This window comes from Prionailurus bengalensis, chromosome E2 (assembly GCF_016509475.1).
Source record: "Prionailurus bengalensis isolate Pbe53 chromosome E2, Fcat_Pben_1.1_paternal_pri, whole genome shotgun sequence".
NCBI classification, from domain to species: Eukaryota; Metazoa; Chordata; class Mammalia; order Carnivora; family Felidae; genus Prionailurus; species Prionailurus bengalensis.
Genome location: NC_057352.1, coordinates 19,107,034 through 19,128,056, shown reverse-complemented (window position 1 = coordinate 19,128,056; position 21,023 = coordinate 19,107,034). Strand labels below are relative to the sequence as shown.

At 51.1% G+C, this 21,023-nt stretch overlaps 1 protein-coding gene across 1 annotated transcript; it reads left to right on the top strand.

Annotated features, from left to right (window-relative positions):
* The first annotated feature begins 386 nt into the window (after window positions 1–386).
* LOC122494119 (WT1 interacting protein) lies at window positions 387–21,023 on the top strand. The gene is made up of 8 exons (XM_043599058.1): window positions 387–1,163; window positions 6,134–6,235; window positions 16,557–16,624; window positions 16,774–16,836; window positions 17,001–17,131; window positions 17,944–17,995; window positions 18,662–18,730; window positions 19,928–21,023. The coding sequence occupies exons 1-8, from the start codon at window positions 482–484 to the stop codon at window positions 20,066–20,068; spliced, it is 1,308 nt and encodes a 435-aa protein (XP_043454993.1). The 5' UTR covers window positions 387–481; the 3' UTR covers window positions 20,069–21,023.

Below are 21,023 nucleotides of genomic sequence, written 5' to 3'. Positions count from 1 at the left end.
CGACGGCCCCGGGCGCACCGCGGCGCCACAGCCGAGGCCAGCTCCCAGCTGCACGCCCCGGCGTCCAGGCCCAGCCTCCGCGCCCCTCCGAGCTCTCGGCGAAGCGCGGCCACCGCCGCGCCGCCGCCGCCGCCGCCACTCCCCCCACATTCCAGAGGCCGCAGCGCCGTCTCCTTCCTCGCATTCCTGCCCCCACAAAGGAGTCCCTCCGCCCCCCGCGCGGCGGCCGGGAGGAGGGGGCGCGGCCCGGCGCCTCCGAGCGCGCATTCCTCCGCCGCGCGCGCCACTCAGCGGAGCGCCGCGGCCCCCGGACCGCGCGTGGCCGGCGGAACGACCCCGGCCCGGCGCCGGCCCCGCCCCGCCCCGCGCCCAGGGGTCCCGGGGCGGGCTCCGGGCTTGGGGCGGACGATGCGGCGGCGCGGCCGGAGCCGCGGCGGGAAGCGGAGGCGGAGGTGACGCGCCAGGGCCGGCGGGCCGGGCCATGCAGCGCTCCCGGGTGGCCGCGGACGAGGCGGCCCTGCTCCTGGCCGGGCTGGCCCTGCGGGAGCTGGAGCCGGGCGGCGACTCTCCAGGCCGGGGTCGGCGGGGCGCGCGGCCCGCGCCGGGAGACGAGGCGGCGCAGGCGCTGGGCCGCAGAGGGAAGGGCGGCGGCGGCGGCCCCGAGGCCGGGGCAGACGGACTGAGCCGTGGGGAGCGAGGCCCGCGGCGCGCGGCGGCCCCCGAGCTCAGCGCGCAGCCTGCGGGCAGCCCGCGGGCCAGCCTGGCGGGCTCCGACGGCGGCGGCGGCGGCGGCGGCGGCAGTGGCAGCGCCCGCTCCAGCGGCATCAGCCTGGGCTACGACCAGCGCCACGGCAGCCCGCGCTCCGGCCGCTCGGACCCGCGCCCCTGCCCCGGGCCGCCGTCGGTGGGCAGCGCCCGCTCCAGCGTGTCCAGTCTCGGCTCCCGCGGCTCGGCCGGCGCCTACGCCGACCTGCTCCTGCCCGGCGCCGGCCCGGCGCCGGCTCGCTCCCCGGAGCCTGCGGGGCCGGCCCCCTTCCCCCTGCCTTCGCTGCAGCTGCCCGCGGGCCGGGAGGGCGGCCCGAGCGCGGCGGAGCGACGGCTGGAGGCGCTAACCCGCGACCTGGAGCGGGCGCTGGAGGCGCGCACGGCGCGGGACTACTTCGGTGAGCGAGCTTGGCCGTGGCTCGGCCGGGGGAGAGCGCGGGGTGGGCCGGGGTGAGAAAAGCGAGTCTCCGTGGGGCTGGGCAGAGGGTGTGTGAGTGCGAACCGCAGGGTCCGAGGTTTATTTACAGCCGCGACTTCGACTGCAGGTCTCTGGCCTAAGAAGGGGTTCCGGCAAAGTGAGTTGATGCGCTCACTGCCTTGCCTTTAGGAAAAAGTCAGGCCAATAGGCACAATAAGCCATTTTCGGGTCATTTCTTCTTAACCCTTGCTTGGCACGTGCCTCTGCTCCTCCTGCACTGTGCTCCGTGATCAGCCGGGCAACCCCAGCACTGTAGGGACTGGTGCCCCCGTTCCCCCCAGGAGTGTGGGGAGTGGACAGGAGCAGAGAGGTGCGGTGGGCCGGGTACCACCGGACCCGCCTGACCTGCAGCTTTGGTAATGGCAGTGGCAAGGGGGCAGGGTGTGTGAGGGAGGGGACGCCCACCCTGAGGCCCACCACACCACACCACACCCTGGGCTGTGTGGTGTATGCGGGCTGTTGCCAAAGGGAATCCTGCTTCACAGCATTTCAAAGCCCACCAGTCTCTTACGGCCTCCATTTTCCAGTCTGCCTTTGGCCTCCTGATCCCTAGTCCTTTGGATAATTCGGAGGCCTCTTACTGAGGCTGGAGGTTCTGAGAGGGGGCCTGGGGAGGGGGCTTCCCTCCCTCCATTACTGATAAGCAGGAAGGCAGTCGCACCTGGCTCTGAGGGGGTGAGGGTGGGGGTGGTTATCTTGCTGGGCAGGACTGGGCTGTCCTGGGGTTTGTATCTTTTCATGCATTCATTCCAGCTAGCAGCTCAGGACCGCCCTGAACTGGATCTTGAGAGAGGAGGAGGCTGTATGTGACAGGCTAGATGGGGGCATTCCAGGCAGAAGGAAGAATGTGGGCCAAAGGAGGCATGTGAGGATGTGGACTGTTCTACTCTGTGCCCAGGGGTTATGTGGGCCACAGGGTGGGTCTGCCTTTAGGAGGGACACGCAGAAGAGTTTTGAGCTCATCTGGGAGCATGGGGGTGAGCATTTGTGGTTTGTAGGTGCTGTGGCTGCTGTCAGATGGCCTGGGAGCATGGAGGTGAGTTAGGAAGCTGTTGGCCTCTCGAGCCCGGCAGGTGCCGGGAACCGAAGCTGGGGTGGGCTTCTGAAGAGAACGCCTCCAGTGCTCTCTCTGGGGGAGACTGCCTGTCTCCTGTCCCCGTGCACCACAGGGCCCACGTCGGGGTGGTGTCTGTGAGCCTCTGAGGTTACTCACGTATCTGTGTGCGAAGCTGAGGTGGCCAGACCCAAGCAGGCAGGGAGAGAGTGAAGGGCTGACCGCACAAGACCGCATAAGCTGGTGGGTCATCCTTTCGAAAGGGCCCATTGAATCCACCCAGGAGTGGGAGGTGAGCAATGGTACACCTTTTTTCCCAAGAGAAGCCAGATCTGGGTAACCTTTTCCTAATTTTTAAAACTATGGGCAACTATTTGCTTGAACTGCTGATAACTTAGTGCTGATATTTGACCTTTCGGAGCCGTAGAAGTGGCAATTTCATACAATTCAACTTGAATAATACACAGTTTTGCAAAGGGAAGTCTACAGGTAGCATGAGCTCAAGTGATGTCTGCTATACCACATCCTCAGAGTGGGTCTTCCTCTCTGGGCCACCCCTTCTCCTTGGCCCTGGCACTTGCTGACCTCCGGGTCCCTCTCTCCATTCATTGATGGCTTTAGAACTTTCCCATCTCTCCTCACCAAGTTCCGCTGCTGGGAGCCAGCCAATAGCCTCAGACTTCCAGAACCTCTTGAACTTTGGTGGCCTCCCTGCCTTCTCTTGAGCCACCTCCTCCCAAGGTCACACCCTGTTTTTGTTTCGCTTCGGTTCTGACTGCCTCTTGTTCTCAGGACCTCTGATTCCTTGAATCACCTCTGCCCTGCAGAACTCTGACTCTGAGCCAGGACTGCTGCTCCCCTTTTTTGCTGCTATACCAATAGGCGTTGACGGTCTTGAACCTCTGTGATCTTCTGGGTGCCACCCATCTCCCTAAGCCTTGGTCAGTTCCCTCTTTTATTCCCTCAACAATCTTTCTGTTCCCTCTGGTCCCTGAGCTTGCTTTCTATTTTGCTGAGAAAACTGAGGTCAGCCGTTGCAGGCTGCCTGTTATTATCAGATCCACGTCTAGATCTGAGGATCAGGGTCATCCCACCTCCAACCCCCACCTCCTCCAATCTTCAGCTTTCCTCTTTCCACTGGACCTTTTTCTTTGGTTATAAATATGTCTTTAATGAAAGGGTCTTTCATAAAAAAAAAAATGGCAAGGAAAAAGCAAAGCCACACCCGCTTGGTCACAAAGTCTCAGTGGCATGCCCACCTCTTCCCATCCCAGTGTCTGGTTGGCATCGCCTTTGCTTGTCTGCCTCCCATTTCCCTTCAGCCATCTGTCTCCCCTCACGGGACTGAGCCAGCTCTTGCTAGACCCTGGTGGCGGCCCGGCGCAGGTGCTTGCCAGGCCTCGGTGGCCTGGTCTCACTGTTCCATCCCACAGGTGGAGTCCCCTCTCTTCGAAACGCTGTGCTCCCTGAATTTCGTGGGTACTCCATCTCCTTCGTCAGTGTCTTTTTATTAAAGAGACGAAAGCACATATTTAGAAAAAAAAGCAAACGGAACCAAAAGCTAATCATCATACAAGGTCATAGCCCGTGAACTGTCCTGCTTCCCGTGGAAAACTGACTTTTACTCTTCACTGTGGATTGTGGTAACTTAAGAAGGTGAGGTCAGGTTTTCAGACTTGATGGACAAGAGTATGGGTGAGGGGGTAGGTCATTTTTACTTGCCAAAGGGAAGTCTAGCTGCAGATTGTGGGATGAATTATTGGGGGCCAGGCGGGGATGCCTTGAGGACACTCTTGAAACGGACTTTAGGATGAGACTTGATGACTTTGAATCAGGCCAGTGGGAGTGAGGGGAGGGAATGAAGTCAAAATTAGGGAACAGAGTTGCTGAGATTCACAGTTGGAGGAGACAAGGAGGGTGGACCTGGATGCTCCCTGAAACCGAGCTACGCACAGGTGCCGTTTCCTGAGCAGGGACGCTGAGGCAAGAGCAGTTTTGCAGGAAATCCAGAGCTCTGTTCTAGACCTGTGGTGGTCTGAGGCCATCTGGGAGCTGGCTCGGTGACTCAGGAGAGAGGTGTGGACTGGGGCAGATCGCCAGGAGCCCTCCTCAGGCTGAGCCATTGCAGCAGGCCGGACTGCCCAGGGAGCCATGGGACAGCCACGTGTGGAGACTTGCGGGCATGTTGGCCTTCTGCATCTTCAAAACATTTGAGTTAGTAATTAATTTCAGTATGGAATAATTGCTGTTCTCCATTCTCCATTCTGGGTCCCCACCAGCCACCTTTACTTTCCTACCTGGTTTTGAGGGCGTCTGAGCTGGCCCTCCCTCCCCTGGGGAAAAAAACCCAGGCATGGGAGGGCCAGGACTGAGCAGGGAGTACCCAACAAAGCTGGGAAGGGAGAAGAGCCAGAAATCTAGGTGTGGGTCATAGCCTGTACACGAAAGAGGAGGAGCTGGTCCCATGGCTAGCAGGTTCGGGATGGGAGGTCTGGAGGTGTGCACAGTTAGGAGATGGCTGAATGTGGACTGAGTTTTCTTTCTTGACTTGACTTTCTTTCTTGACGTGGTGCTGATGGGGAAGAGGCTCAACCGTGGTTAAATGTTAAGGAGAGAGAGAGAGAGAGAGAGATGGTAGAAAGCGAGAGGGAGAGGGTGAGGGAGCATGTCCCGGAGCATCCAGAAGATTTAGGGTCTCAAGGGCCAGTGGAGCCTGTCTTCATGCCCTGTGGGGTACAGGAGATCCCGGGTAACTGTGAGGGGGGCTTCTGATGTCTGGGCTGGCCAGCCATGTTCTGGGTCTTCAGGAGGGCTGGCCAGGGAATCCCCGGGACTAGTGCCAGGCTTCCCCCTGGCGTTGCTGGTCACCCTTTTCCTTACTACCTCTCCCCTGCCTGCCGGGCACCCCACCCTGTGCTGCTAGGGGTGATCCCCAATTCTACCAGTAATCCCAGATGCCTGCATGGCAACTTCCTCCCTTCTTTCCTCTAGACCTTTGCTCAGATATCACCTGGTCACTGGGGCCTTCTTCACCACCCTAATTTAAAACTCACACACTTGTTTCCACCAGAGATATTATTCATTTACCTGTTGTCGTCTGTCTCCCTCCGCTGGAACAGAGGCTCCTTGAGCGTGCCTTCCTCGGCGTGTTGCCGAGTCTCCAGCAGCTACACTGTGGGGCATGTGGCAGGCCAGCAAGGCCGCTGTGCCGATCAAACAAGAGAATCAATTCACCTTAGGACACAGATGAGGAAAGCATGGCTGGGGTGGGTGTGCCTGTGTGGTCTTTATTCTTCCTGGTTCACAGACCGCAGAAAGGATTTTCCCTCAGTCCAAGAGCAGGTCACCGGTGAAGGGACCCAGAATGACTTTCTAATATAAACATGTCATTAATATTTTTTTAAGTTTCTTTTTATTTATTTTCAGAGAGATAGAGAGCAAGCGGGGGGAGGGGCAGAGAGAGAGGGAGACAGAATCTCAAGCAGGCTCCGCACTGTGAGCGTAGAGACTGATGCGGGGCTTGAGCCCGCGAACTGTGAGATCATGGCCTGAGCCAGAATCAAGAGTTGGACCCTCAACTGACTGAGCCACCCAGGTGCCCCCACGTGTCATTAATATTTTGATGGCAAGGACGGCATCAGTTAGCCCTGACTCTGTGCCCGGTGCTCTGCTTACCTCTGAATCCTGAAACAACATCAACAACCCCCCAGATACCATTATTGTCGCCAGGTCAGCCATTGGTAAATGAAGGCTCAGGAAGTTTATTCGCTGAGGGTTAGGCAGCATTAGGACAGTCATGGTGCTAACCTGGGCTCTCTCCTGCGTCTCTCCCATAGGTATTTGCATCAAGTGTGGGCTTGGCATCTACGGGGCAAGGCAGGCATGCCAGGCAATGGGGAGCCTGTATCACACCGATTGCTTCACCTGCGACTCCTGTGGTAGGTATCCTTTTCCCCGGCCCTCTTGCACCATGTCCTTGCACCCAAGTCCCAAGCTGATGGACCGCCCAGCTCTGGCCCAGGCTGTAGTGTGGAGGAGGCTGAATTGTAGTGCCTTTCCTCCTAGGCCTGGCCTGTTTGGGAGGTCCACGCCCCTGGGAAGATGTCCTGGGCCCTGGGGAGGGAGGTGTGGAACCAGGGCCTTTGGTGGGCCCTCACCCAGCTTTGGGGCCTGATGTCTCCTGGCTGCCTGCGTGGGGCGCATGGAGCTAGTGCTGTGCTTTCTGCCTGCCTGGGTGTGGGGCTGGTCTTTTCCCTGCAATGTGGTTTTTCTCCCAAGTTTACATACAGCATAAGCTATAAATGTTGTAATTTAACCTAGACAAAGTTACGAAAAGAAAAAAGTAACCATTATCTGACCAACCTAATACATCTGCTCTCTTGATTCTACTCCTGTCCCTTGAGGCTGTGCCCGTAAGCAAATATCTTTCATTAATTTATACTAAACATGTCCATGTTTTATCCTGTGGAAGTGTAACACATGCACTGTGTTAAGTCAGACAGTGCCGACAAGCTCTTTTTGCAAGAGTGAAAAACCTCTCATCTTTCTACTCCTGGTCCCATTCCCCAGAGGCAGCCACTTGGTATTTTTTGGCAATTTCTTCTAGAAGACACCTCCGTATCTGTAACAAGCATACCGTGCTGTTTCTTGATGTAGCACTTTTAGACTGACTGACACTTTTGCTGTGACAGCTGAGGAACAGGTTCTGCCACTGCCTTTTTCTCTTCTCTCCTGTTTTCTCAGTGTACTTTAATCGTAAACTGTGGTTAAGTCAGGAAACCAGGTTTATGTTTCCTTGACTATTTAAAAATCCACTGCAGAGCGAGGAATTATACTGTGATTACACCCCCTTTTTGTCCTATAGTCTTTTACTTTTCCTGCATTTTTTTCTTTTTTTTCTTTTAGCCCCCCCCCTCCCCTCCCCCCACCTTGTATTGGCTTACTTTGTATAGCTTCACTTCCCGCCTCCCCAGAGGCTCCATTATATCAGGCATCCTGCAGAGTTTCTATTGGGAGGTTCTCACCTCTCTTTACTCTGAGTTCATTGCCCTCTGGGACCCTTGTGGAGTGCTCATTCTGTGCCTTCCCATGTGTACTCCTTGCATTGAATGCACTATTTCCTGGCAGCTTTTAGCTGCAGATAACAGAGAAACTGCTGAGGAGGCTTAACCTCTAAGAATATTTTTTGGCTCAGTGAACTGGGAGCCCAGAGATTGGGCTGGCTTCAGGCTGAGATTGATCTAGTGTCTCAGGCCCTATGAATAGCTTGGCTGGGTTTCCCTTGGGTTTGGTGTCTTCCTTAGGGCACCTTCTCTTATGGTGGTGAAATGTCTGAGGCAGCTTGAGACTTCCATTGGCACACCACTAGTCTGGAGGAAGAGGGGGCATCTCTTCTGGTTATGTTTTTGGAAACTTCTTTTCCAGAAAGCACCTGGCATATATCTCCTTGTATGTCATTGGCCAGAGCATCTCACACATCCATTCCTGAACCAGTTTATTTGGTTGTTGGGAATGCTGTGGTTGATTGACTGACTTGCCTGAGTCTCTGAACCAATGCCATAATAAGGGAAGAGGAGTTATGTTTATACTAATCAAGCCCGCCTGTGGATAATGGGAATGGATTCAGGTTTCCCTTGACTGCAGCAGGCTGTCTGAGGTAAGGCTGAATACTGAACGCATCTTGGAGGAGAAGAGAAGAATCAAAGCTGTGGAACAATGTCCACAAGATTTTGCTGTCGTTGTCTAAGAAAGGGCATTTGGGGGGTCAGTGTTCTGAATTCTGCTGTGTCCAAAATGTCTTGATTCTACCCTCACACTTACTTCAGAGTTTGTGAATAGATTTCCAAATTTGAAGCAATTTTCACTCAGCATTTTTTTTTTTAAAGATTTTATTTTTACAGGGTGCCTGGGTGCTCAGTCGATTAAGTGTTCGACTGGGGTTCAGGTCACGATCTCGTAGTTTGTGAGTTCGAGCCCCGTGTCAGGCTCTGTGCTGACAGCTCAGAGCCTGGACCCTGCTTTGGATTCTGTGTCTCCCTCTCTCTCTGCCCCTCCGCCGCTCATGCTCTGTTCTTCTCTGTCTGTCTCTTTCAAAAATAAATAAACATTAAAAAAAAAGATTTTATTTTTAGGGTGCCTGGGTGGCTCAGTCGGTTAAGCGTCTGACTCTTGATTTCAGCTCAGGTCATGATCTCACGGTTTGTGAGTTCAAGCCCCACATTAAGCTCCATGCTGACAGTGGGGAGCCTGCTTGGGATTCGCTCTGCCTCTCCCCTGCTCGTGCACTCTCTCTCTAAAAAATAAATAAACATTAAAAAAAAAAAACCCACCCCTGGTTCATTAAAAGACCCCATGAAGCATTTGATAAAACAAACCACATACTGGGGCACCTGGGTGGCTCAGTCGGTTAAGTGTCCGACTTCAGCCAGGGTCATGATCTCATGGTGTGTGAGTTCAAGCCCCACGTTGGGTTCTGTGCTGACAGCTCAGAGCCTGGAGCCTGCTTCAGATTCTGTGTCTCCCTCCCTCTCTCTGTGACCCTTCCCTGTTCATGCTCTGTCTCTCTCTGGCTCAAAAATAAATAAACATTAAAAAAACCCCATATACTGCCACATGCATAAGTTCTAAGGATTATTTTCCAGAATATTTTTTTTTTAATATATTTTTTTTCAACATTTATTTATTTTTGGGACAGAGAGAGACAGAGCATGAACGGGGGAGGGGCAGAGAAAGAGGGAGACACAGAATCGGAAACAGGCTCCAGGCTCTGAGCCATCAGCCCAGAGCCTGACGCGGGGCTCGAACTCACGGGCCGCGAGATCGTGACCTGGCTGAAGTCGGACGCTTAACCGACTGCGCCACCCAGGCGCCCCGAGAATATTTAAAATACTTTCACATATCAATTAGAAAAAAGGACAAATAATTTAAAGTATTCTTCTGTAGTTTGACTCTGATGTGTGTGGCTCTTGGTTTTCTTTTATTTGTCCTGCTTGGGGTTCATTTTGACTTCCAACTTGGGGAAAATCTCAGCTGTTTTATTTTCAATAAAATCAGCTTTGATTCAATAAAATCAGCTTTGATTCAGTTGCTTCTCTCCCATTCTCTCTATTATTTACTTCTAGAATTCAAATTAGAAATATTAGGTTTTCTCATTCTGTTGTGTCTCTTAACCTCTCCCTCATGTTATGCACTTCTCTGTCTCTCATTCTGTTTCATTTCCTCAGATCTGTCTCCTGAAAGCTAAAATCCAGACCATTCATTTTTCTCTTCAACTGTGTTTAATCTTCTATTGAACTCTTTCATTGAGTTTTTTATTTCAGTGATTGAATTTTTTTTTTATTTCTAGAAGTTCTTTTTGTTTCTTTTCTCAAATCTGCCTCAACATTTTTGATCATTTTTATCAAGATTGAAAATACACGGAGAGTGTAAAACACATTAATCTTGAGTATATTCCAGCTTGATACATTTGTACATGTCTACGTGCCTATGTAATCACCCTCCAGATCGAAGGGTAGAATATTTCCATCACCCCGTAAGAGTCCCTGATGCCCCTTCCCAGTCATCGGCACATGACTTTTGAGCTGTTTCCATAATTTGGGGATTATAAATAAACCTTTTATGAGTATTGCGTCTGTGCCCATTGAGGGACATTTGTATTTATTTTTCTAACAGTGGAATTTCTGGGTCCTAGAGTAGCATCTGTGTGGCTTCAATATATGCTGCTAAGTAGTTTCCCATAGTATTTTTTTTTTTTGTTTTATTTATTTTTTTTTTTTCAAATTTTTTGACTTTTTTTTTTTAACGTTTATTTATTTTTTGGGGGGACAGAGAGAGACAGAGCATGAACGGGGGAGGGGCAGAGAGAGAGGGATACACAGAATCGGAAACAGGCTCCAGGCTCCGAGCCATCCGCCCAGAGCCTGACGCGGGGCTCGAACTCACGAACCGCGAGATCGTGACCTGGCTGAAGTTGGCCGCTTAACCGACTGCGCCACCCAGGCGCCCCTCCCATAGTAGAAGCAATTTATTATCCTGTTGGCAATGTATTAGAATTTCAGTTTTTCCTCCTTCCTACCAGCATTGTCTGTCTTCATTCTAGTGGGGGTGGCATGGTATATTAATGAGATTTTATTTATTTTTTATTTTATTTTTTTAAGTTTATTTCTTTTGAGAGAAAGAGAAAACACGCGTGCCGCAGCAGGGGAGGGGCAGAGAGAGAATCCCAAGCAGGTTCGTGCTGCCAGCACAGAGCCCGAGCCAGGGTTCAGTCCCACGATGGGTGAGATTGTGACCTGAGCTGAAATCAAGACTGGGAAGGCTTAACTGACTTCCCACTGAAAGAGTGGGAAGGTTTAATCAAGGCTTGGCCGACTGAGCCACCCTATTAATGAGATTTTAATTTGAATTTCTTGGATGAGTAGTGAAAACTCATACACCTTTTTATGTCTCTGTTGGCCTTTTTTTTTTTTTAAAGTTTATTTGTTTTTGAGACAGAGAGAGAAAGAGCATGAGCGGGGGAGGGGCAGAGAGAGAGGGAGACACAGAATCTGAAGCAGGCTCCAGGCTCTGAGCCATCAGCCCAGAGCCCGTCGCGGGGCTCAAACTCACGGACCGCGAGATCGTGACCTGAGCTGAAGTTGGACGCTTAACCGACTGAGCCACCCAGGCGCCCCTCTGTTGGCCGTTTGAATGCCTTTGTTTGTAAAAATGCCTGTTGAAGTCTTTTGCCCATTTGTAGGTTGGGTGGTTTGACTTTTTTTAAATTGCTTTGTGCGAGTTCTCTGTGCACCTTGGATACATGTTGTGTGTTGGATATATGTGTTATAAATTCTTTTCCTAACCTATTCTTGCTTCATTACTTTGTTAATGATGTCTTCTGATGAAAAGAAAGTCACAGTAAAGTCCAGTTTACTTTTTAAAATTTGTTTTCAGTTATTGTTTTTAATGTCCAAGAAGTCTTTGTAATCTCATGTTTTGGACATCTGTTTCTATTTTGTAAGTGTATTACATGTTTGTATTCTGTATTGTGTCTAATTGTCCCCAAATCTGATGTCTTTGAAGTCCCACTTCAATTGTTTATTGTTTCTCCTCACTCTTGGTCATGATACCTTGTTTCTTCACATGGTTTTATAATTTTTGATATAAAAACCGTATAATTAAAAAATTTTTTTTTCAATGTTTATTTATTTTTGGGACAGAGAGAGACAGAGCATGAACGGGGGAGGGGCAGAGAGAGAGGGAGACACAGAATCAGAAACAGGCTCCAGGCTCCGAGCCATCAGCCCAGAGCCCGACGCGGGGCTCGAACTCACGGACCGCGAGATCGTGACCTGGCTGAAGTCGGATGCTTAACCGACTGCGCCACCCAGGCGCCCCAAAAACCGTATAATTTTTAAAGTCAGTCTGTGGGAATTTGTTGATGTCTGTGTTGAAGGTGCATTTCCCCAGAGAATATTCTATTTATTTATTAAAAAAATTTTTTTTAATGTTTGTTTTTGAGAGAGTCAGAGTGCAAGCGGGGGAGGGGCAGAGAGAGAGGGAGACACAGAATCCAAAGCAGGCTCCAGGCTCTGAACTGTCAGCACAGAGCCTGATGCAGGGCTTGAACTCATGGGCCACAAGACTATGACCTGAGATGAAGTTGGACGCTTAACCCACTGAGCCACCCAGGCACCCCCAGTGTTCTGATTTCTACCACCATAGATTAGTTTTGTCTGTTCTAGAACTTCATATACATGAAGTCAAATGTATACTATTTTGTGACTGATTTGTTGTTGTTGTCGTTAAGCATGTCTCTTTTTTTTAAGCTGTATATTAGTAGCACACTCCTTTTTATCGCTGAGTAAGATTTTATTGTATGAATATGCCACAGTTTGTTGATCTGTGCAACTATTGACAGATAATAGATTGTGCTGTGAATGTTCTCGTACGGGTCATTTGTGGACAAATGTTTTCATTTCTCTCTCTCTCTCTCTCTCGGGTAAATTCCAAGGAGTGGAATTTCTGGGTCATAGGCTAAGTGTATGTTTAACTTCATAAGAGACTGCCAAACTGTTTTCCAAAGGGGTTGTGCTATTTTATCCTCCCACTAGAAATGTTAGAGAGTTGGGTTCTGCTACGTGTTTGCCAACAATTGATATTTTAGTCTTTTTAATTTTAACCATTCTAATGGGTGTGAAGTGGTATCTCGTGATTTTAATTTGCATTTCCCTGATGACTAATAAGGTTAAGCATCTTTTTGTCTGCTTCTTGACCATTTTTATCTTCTTTTATGAAGTCTGTTCAGGTCTTTTGTTCAGCTTTTGAATTGAGAGTTACTTGTCTTAAATTATTTAGTTGTGAGGATATGTATATTCTGAGTACAAGTTCTTTTCAGGATGCATGTTTTGTGAATACTTTCTCATAACATGAATAATATTTAAAAAAAATTTTTTTTACATTTATTTATTTTCGAGAGACAGAGAGACAGAGTGTGCGCAGGGGAGGGGCAGAGAGAGAGGGAGACACAGAATCAGAAGCAGGCTCTAGGCTCTGAGCTGTCACCACAGAGTCCGTCGTGGAGCTCGAACCCATGAACCCATGACCTGAGCCCAAGTCGGATGCCTAACCGACTGAGCCACCCATGCGCCCCGGTATGAATAATATTTTTAATTAAGTTTATTATTTATTTCTTTTAGTAATCTCTACATCTAATGTGGGGCTTGAACTCATGACTCTGAGATTAAGAGTTGCATGCTCTTCTGGGTGAGCCAGCCAGGCGCCCTAGTGATATACTTTTTTGATAAATTTTAAATTTTGATGAAATTTAATATGTAATTTTTTTTTGTTTTGTTTTATGGTTCTTGTTTTTGTAACCTAAAAATTTTTGGTCTTCCTTTAAGTCATTAAGATAGTCTCGTATGTTTTCTTCTAGAAGCTTTAAGTCTCGCTCTCTCTTTTTTTTTTTTAATCTTTTAGATATTTTACTTTTAAGTAATCTCTACATCCAGTATGGAGCTCAAAATCACAACCTGAGGTCAAGAGTTACTTGCTCTTCTGACTGAGCCAGCCAGGTGCCCCTTAAGTTTCTCATTTCTATGTTGAGGTAGATAACCCACTTTGTATTATATTTTTGTGTATGGTATGAGGCAAGGAATGGAGTTTCATTTTTTTTTCCATATTTGATTTTTTTCCTCCAGTTGTTCCAGCACCTTGTGCTGAAAAGACTTTGCTTTCCCACTTGCTTCTTTATTGAAATATCTATGGGTCTATTTTTGCAGTCTCTTCTGTTTTACTGATCTTTTTGTCTTTCCTTATTCCCATATTATACTGTATTGATTACTTTAAGTTTTAAGATAGGTAGTGTAAGTCTTCCAGCATTGTTGATCTTTTGCAAGATTATTTGGCTATTCTAGGTTCTTTGTATTTTTATATGAATTTTAGAACTGGAAGTCAGCCCTCAGCACAAGGGTTTGAAAGAAGAAAACCAAAATAGAATTGGAATGTCAGTTTCCACAAAAGAAATAAGAATGCTGGGATTTTAATTGTGTGGCATTGAATATATAGATCAATTTGAGGAGAACTAATATCAGAATATTTGAAGTTTGAAGTTGATTGTCAAGGACTGAGGTTTTTTTTCCCTACTTGCAAGCTGGTAAGTTTATCTGCCACTGTGTCACCAATGCTGACTGAAGACATGAGCCTTCTTGGGGCAGGGGCTCAGAGCACGGCAGGCAGGATGAGCTTCACGTTTGAATCATTCTGCACGAGTCCCACAGTGGTGACGCAGAGTGACCCAGGTGGATGCCGCACATGCAGTGGGTCTGGGTCTGTGTCACGGCTAGAGAACCCTGAGTTTAGGGAACCCTGATGTTTTATAATGGGCTGCCAGCAAAGCTCTCTGACCCTTGTTTCTGAGGAACACAGCATCTGTATTATATTGACACCAAACAAGCCTGCTTTCTACTTCAGAGGGAGATAGCTATCTGTGTTTTTTTTTTTTTAATGTTTATTTTTGAGAGAGGGAGAGAGAGAGAGAGAACGAGAGGGAGGGTCAGAGAGAGAGGGAGACAGAGGATCTGAAGTGGGCTCTGCATTGACAGCAGAGAGCCCAATATGGGGCTTGAACCCACAAACCACGAGATAATGACCTGAGCCGAAGTTGGATGCTTACCCAACTGAGCCACCCAGATGCCCCACAATGTCTGGTTTGTAAGTGGTTTGGTCCACAAATGTCCTGGGGATGGTAATTCACAATGAAAGCTGCCATTCCTCTCTAAGATGTGCAGAAATGTGAGAGACCCAATGGAGAGCTATCTTCCAGCAATGGTTTATCACTCTATTCATGTAGGTCTTCTGAAATTTCTCTCAGCAAAGTTTAGTTTGGCAGAGCGAGGGGCAGACTCATCTCTTGTAAAGTTTACCTCTTAGTATTTTACAGGGTTTTTTTTTTTTTTTTGGATGTTATTATAAATGCTGTTTTAAAAACTGTACGTTCATTTTCCAATCATTTGTTACCAGAATATAAAAATACATTTGATTTTCATATTCTGACCACCTGTCCTACAACCTTGCTAAACTCATTTATTACTTCTAGTAGGGCTTGCTTGTTTCTTTGTTTGTTTTGGCAGATTGCTTATGATCTTCTACACATCCTGATTAAAGATAGTTCTCCTTTTTCCTCTCCAAGCTTTTATTTTTTTTCACCCATCTCATTGTACGACCTAGGGCTTCTAGTCCAATGCTGAACCCTAAGGGGAAAAGCATCCACTATTTCACCATTATGTCTGATGTCAGCTGAGGGTTTCTCACGGGGGCCCTTTATCACGGGGAGGATGTTCCCTCCCGTTCCTGGTTAGGCACTGTGGGCTTTCTCCTGACGGGATACCTCTAATAGCTGTGCCGGGTCTGCTGAGGCTCTTGTTTTGACAAGGACACCTCTTTCACCGGGGCTTTGTTACCTGGTGAGAGTTGTACTTCTTATGTTCATGGATGATGACAGTTCATTCTGGAATGTCTGCTCTGAGTCCTCCTGAAGCAAATGTATTTTTATTTTATTTTATTTTATTTTATTTTATTTTATTTTATTTTATTTTATTTCATTTTATTTATTTCATTTTACTTTCATTTCATTTCATTTCATATCATTTTATTTTATTTTTGTGATGTTTATTTACTTTTGAGAGACAGAGAGACAGAGCGTGAATAGGGGAGGGGCAGAGAGAGGGAGACACAGAATCCGAAGCAGGCTCCAGGCTCTGAGCTGTCAGCACAGAGCCCAACACAGAGCTCAAACTCATGAACTGTGAGATCGTGACCTGAGCCGAAGTCGGACACTTAACCGAATAAGCCACCCAGGCACCCCTGATGTGAATGTATTTTAAAATGACAACCTCTTTTTCTTTTTTTAATTTTTTTTTTAACGTTTATTTATTTTTGAGACACAGAGAGACAGAGCATGAACGGTGGAGGGGCAGAGAGAGAGGGAGACACAGAATCTGAAACAGGCTGCAGGCTCTGAGCGGTCAGCACAGAGCCCGATGCGGGGCTCGAACTCACAGACTGTGAGATTATGACCTGAGCCGAAGTTGGACGCTTAACCGACCAAGCCACCCAGGCGCCCCTAAAATGACAACCTCTTAACACAACCTGTCAGTGTGTTTAATCTTTTAAAAAAGAATTTTTTTTTAACGTTTATTTATTTTTGGGACAGAGAGAGACAGAGCATGAACGGGGGAGGGGCAGAGAGAGAGGGAGACACAGAATCGGAAACAGGCCATCAGCCCAGAGCCCGACGCGGGGCTCGAACTCACGGACCGCAAGATCGTGACCTGGCTGAAGTCGGACGCTTAACCGACTGCGCCACCCAGGCGCCCCTAAAAAAAAAAAGAATTTTTTTTTAATGTTTATTCTTGAGAGACAGAGAGACAGAGTGTGAGCAGGGGAGGGGCAGAGAGAGGGAGCCACAGAATCTGAAGCAGGCTCCATGGTCTGAGCTATTAGTATAGAACCTGATGTGGGGCTTGAACTCACAAACCGTGAGATCATGACCTGAGTCGAAGTCAGACACTTAACTGACTGAGCGACCCAGGCACCGCTGTTTAATCTTTTAAAAAGATTTATTATTATAACAGTAGTAGCCTAATATGGAAGGGAAATGTTAAAATTTGCCCATAATCTGCTTCTCGTCTGTTGGAGGAGAGTCCTGAGACATGGAAGCAGGGGCCCCATCCCCGGGTTCCAGCGGCCCAAGGACCCCCTTCTCGATACTCGTCCTTGCAGGGAGACGACTTCGAGGGAAGGCGTTCTACAACGTGGGTGAGAAAGTGTACTGCCAGGAGGACTTCCTGGTGAGTCAGAGCTGGGCCCTGGCGGGTGCCAGGGGAGGGGAGGGGACCCTCCTGCTGCACATGGAGACCTGGGCCCAGGAGGCAGGTGCTGGCTGGGCAGGGAGTGCCCCTCTGTCACACGACATCCTGGATCCTTTGTCTCCTCTCAGTACTCTGGGTTCCAGCAAACAGCCGACAAGTGTAGTGTGTGTGGACACCTCATCATGGAGATGGTGAGAACCTCCCCCAGCCTCCTGGAACCCCTCTGACATGGGTGGTCTTAGGACCCACCCTTTCACCTGTTGCAGACCTGCCGAGGGCTCAGAGCCAGAGCCTCTTCTGGGGGCTGTGCTGAGCCTTCCGTCTGCACTGACCCTTCAGTGCCTCCCACCCCCAGATCCTGCAGGCCCTCGGGAAGTCCTACCACCCAGGCTGCTTCCGGTGCTCAGTGTGTAACGAGTGCCTGGACGGGGTGCCCTTCACTGTGGACGTGGAGAATAACATCTACTGCGTCAGAGACTATCACACGTGAGTGGCCAGCACTGTGGGGGCGGGTGTGACTCCCGCTGTTTCTCCTGCCTCCCCAGGAAGCATTTTTCCAGCCTGCCTGTCTGTGTTCTCCATTCTTGGCCTTTTTACTTCCAGCCTCCCCTTGTGTGCTCAGCGGCTGGGGCAAAGCATGGCTCTCTGCCTTGAACCCTCTCTTGGGTGATTCAGCCACCAGCCATCTCTCTCCCCTCCCCGCCTTTACCTGCATGCGCCCCTCCTCCCAGTGGTGGGGGCTCTCCTGGCTGCCCCACCCAGCATCTATCCCTTTGCTCCCAGGGCCAGGTTTGGCCTCTTCTGCCTGGGGTGGTGGCTTGGGAGTCTCTGCAGAGTCCCTTCCCTGCCTGTCTGGTATCCATGTGAGAGGCCAGTCCATTCTCCCCAGCTGTGGCTCTAGGCCCAGCCCTCAGAGTTCTGGTCTTGTGCTACAGCCTTGCATGGGGTTGGTGCCCCGCATGGATCCCTGGTACTCCGTGTGGAGCCAGGCTTTGCAGGGGTCTCAGCTAGGGGTGGCCCAAACCTGGATGTTAGGGGGCAGGGAACTCACAGGAAGTGTGAGGGAGAGGGTAGGGAGAAACGGAAGCCGTCCTGGAGGAGGTGATGGGGTGGAAGTGAATTGGGAACCAGTTAAAAGGCCAAAAAGGCACCGCAGAGGCTGCTCCCACACCAGTGTGTCCACACAAGGAAAGGGGTTCTGACGCTTGGGCCATGTCATGGGGCTACTGTGGGTGGGTCTGCCTTTGGGCCCTTGGCCTCTGGCAGCTGGTCACTTCTGGTTTTCTTTATTCCTCCAGGGTTTTTGCACCGAAATGTGCCTCCTGTGCCCGTCCTATCCTCCCTGCACAGGTAGGAACCACTCACCTGGAGATGATCAGGTGTCTGGCCCAGCCTGGCCTCTGCCCCAGGTTGGCCCCATGTCTTGGGCCCCTGTGGGAGGGATGCGGATGCTCCCGCCCCATATCCCTCAGGGCCGAGGGTTGCGTTGTGCCCATGCACGCAGGGTGCACGTGTCCCTGCATGAGTTAGAGAGAAACGGTGGCCCTCAGCTCCTTTGCCCACGGATGTAAGGATCGCCCCCTGGGTCTGTTAGCTCTGCAGGCTGAGGTGGTGGGAGGAGCACACAAGAGGAGGATGCAGTCTATGCAGGAGACACCATCGGGTGGTGCACCTCTCTTGGCATGGGGTCTCCCACACATGTCGGTTCTGCCCCAAGCTACCGTGCCTGGGGAGGCCGGACTGGCTCTGGTCGTTCCTGACTGCAAAGAACTGAAGAGAACACGTATACACACATTTGACACCTGTGTGACGGCTCTCATAGACATGTGTGTGTGCGGTTGGGTGCAGCTGCAGGAGGGTGTCCATTCCTGTGCACCTGCTGATGCCATTCTGGCCGCGGAAGCACTGAAGCCAGTGCTCACGTGGGCGTGAATGCACACCTGCCATGACAAGACCGTGTTGTGTAGGTGTGTGCACTACACACAATTGTGTGCAAAACCCCATCTCTTCCTCCAGGGCTGTGAGACAACCATCCGTGTGGTGTCCATGGACAGAGACTACCATGTGGAGTGTTACCACTGTGAGGTGAGCCTGGGCCCTCCTGGAGGGCTGGTGGCTAGTGCGGTCCCCCTCCACATGGATCTCCTTTTCTCTAGGTCTTCTGTGGACCCACCTCCTTGTTTATGTCCCCATTCTCCCTGTCCTCCCTAGAGAGCCCTCCCCAAGATATGTTCTCAGCCCGTTTCTCATTCAGTCAAATATTTACTGAGGATTTACAGCATGTGGGCTGCTGGGGATGTACAGAGAATAAAATAAAGAGTCCCTATGCTTGTGGCAGCGATGAGTACTCAGGCAGGGCTGGAGCCTATAGGGCTTGTCAGAGCGCATAGGAGGCCTTGGAGAATCAGGGGAGGCTTTCTGGAGGAGCTGACACCCAAGCTAAGATCTGAAAAATGACTGAGTTAATCAAGGACAGTCAGTAAGAAAGACAGTAAGAAAGGCACTTCCAGGCAGTGGAAGCAGAATGTGCTTAGGTGTGAGGGTGAATGTGTTGTTTTGTGTCACTGGAGAAGTTGGCAGGAGCTGGGGACATAAGGCTATATATGAGCTGAAGAGTATGGGCTTATTCTGAGGGCAGTGGAGAATGATCCAAAAGGATGACATGATGGCATGAGGATTTTAGAAAGGGTGCTCTTTGCCATCAGAGAATGCATGGAGGAAGAGGGAGGGTGGCTGGGGTTCTCTGAGGAGGTTGTTGGAGGCGAGGTTGTGGTCCTGGGTTCGGGGTGGTAAACTGAGTTGCATGAAGGTCAGGCAGAAAAAGGGACTGGATTCAGCCAATGACTAAATTTGGCAGTTTGGGGGTTGGAAGGTGTCTATTAGGATCCCCCGAGAGCTAGACATGCTGGAGTTCAAAGACTCTGGCTGCAGGTGTAGGAATTTGGGAGTCATTGGCACGTGTAGCTCTCCTTCCTCATACTCCACTCTGAGCTTTCTAATTGCCTTGGCCTCCCCAAATTCTCAATTCAAGAAGACCCCTGGGCCCTCTTTGGGCAGCCTGGACAATCCCTTCAGGTAGTAACTTGGGCAGTTGTACGGCTCACCTCTAGTTTCCCTTCTCTCAGAGATCACTGGCCTGCCTTGTCTGTTGTCTGTCCCCCGCCCCCAATCAAAGTCAAAGCCCTTTGCAAGTTGCACAGGGCCCCACAGATCCGCCCCGCCCCATTACTCTCAGCCCCCCCCCCCCCCTCACTCTGGGATTGGGGCTGTGTTCTTCCCTAGGACTGCGGGCTGCAGCTGAGTGGGGAGGATGGACGCCGCTGCTACCCCCTGGACGGCCACCTGCTGTGCCGCCGCTGCCACCTGCGGCGCCTCAGGCCCGGGCCCCTCCCCTCACCTGCGGTGCACGTCACGGAGCTCTGAGCCGGGAAAGGAGCCCACGCTGCGGCCCCGCGTGCGTGCGTGTGTGCGACAGAGCGCGCCCCCGGGCGGGACGGGTGACCGGGTCGGCGTCGGAGCTCTGTGTCCCACGGGGGGCGCCGCTGCCGCGCTTTCGCCCCACCCCCACCCACGTGCCACCAAGCTGCTGTCCGAGGGGCCGGCCCCGCGGCGTAGCTGCTTCTATTTATTCACCGTCTGTGCCTCCTCCGGCCGCTCCCTTCCTTCCAGCCCCTACCCCCTCGCCCCCCGACGCCGGCTGCTGCGCCCCGCGGCCCCGGGCGGGCTCCCAGACCCCCGTGGGGCACCAGCTGAGGACGCCGCCGCCTTCGCGAGCAGGGGCGCGGGCCGCCTTCTTCCTCCTCCTCGCACTGGCCTGGGGGCGGGAGTGTTTCCTTGTTCCAAAGGGGCCCCGCCTGAGATCGCTCCTCGGGGCAGGGGTGGTCTGGCAGGTGGCGGTTGACGGAGGGCACGCGTGTATGTGTGTCTCATAAGCGCCTTTGGTGGGTGGGAAGGGTGTCCTTTTTGGGCGGGGTCACAGGAGGGGGGAGACGAATGACACCTTTGTGGAGTGGGGCCCTCGAAGGAGCCCTGCCTTTGGCCACCGGGATTCTGAAGGGTGTTTTCAGCCACAATCCCGCCCGGGTCTCCCCATCCCTGCCTCCTGGCTTGGGGTCCGCTTCCCCCTCGGCCCCCCTCCCCTCGCCATCCTTCAGCCTTGGGAAAAGAACCTTCTCACGCAAAATTTCCAGCCACAGGGCTCGGTCGAGAGAGACCACGAGAGGGCGCCCTGTCCCCGTGGCAGGGAGAACACCTGTTGCAGGAAAGCACTCTGTATCGGGCTCCACGACAAAAGCGTATGATTTGACTTAAATTAAGTTTTTCCTTTGAGAATATTTTCATTTTCTTTAAAAGAATATAGTTTTCTTCCAAAAACTTG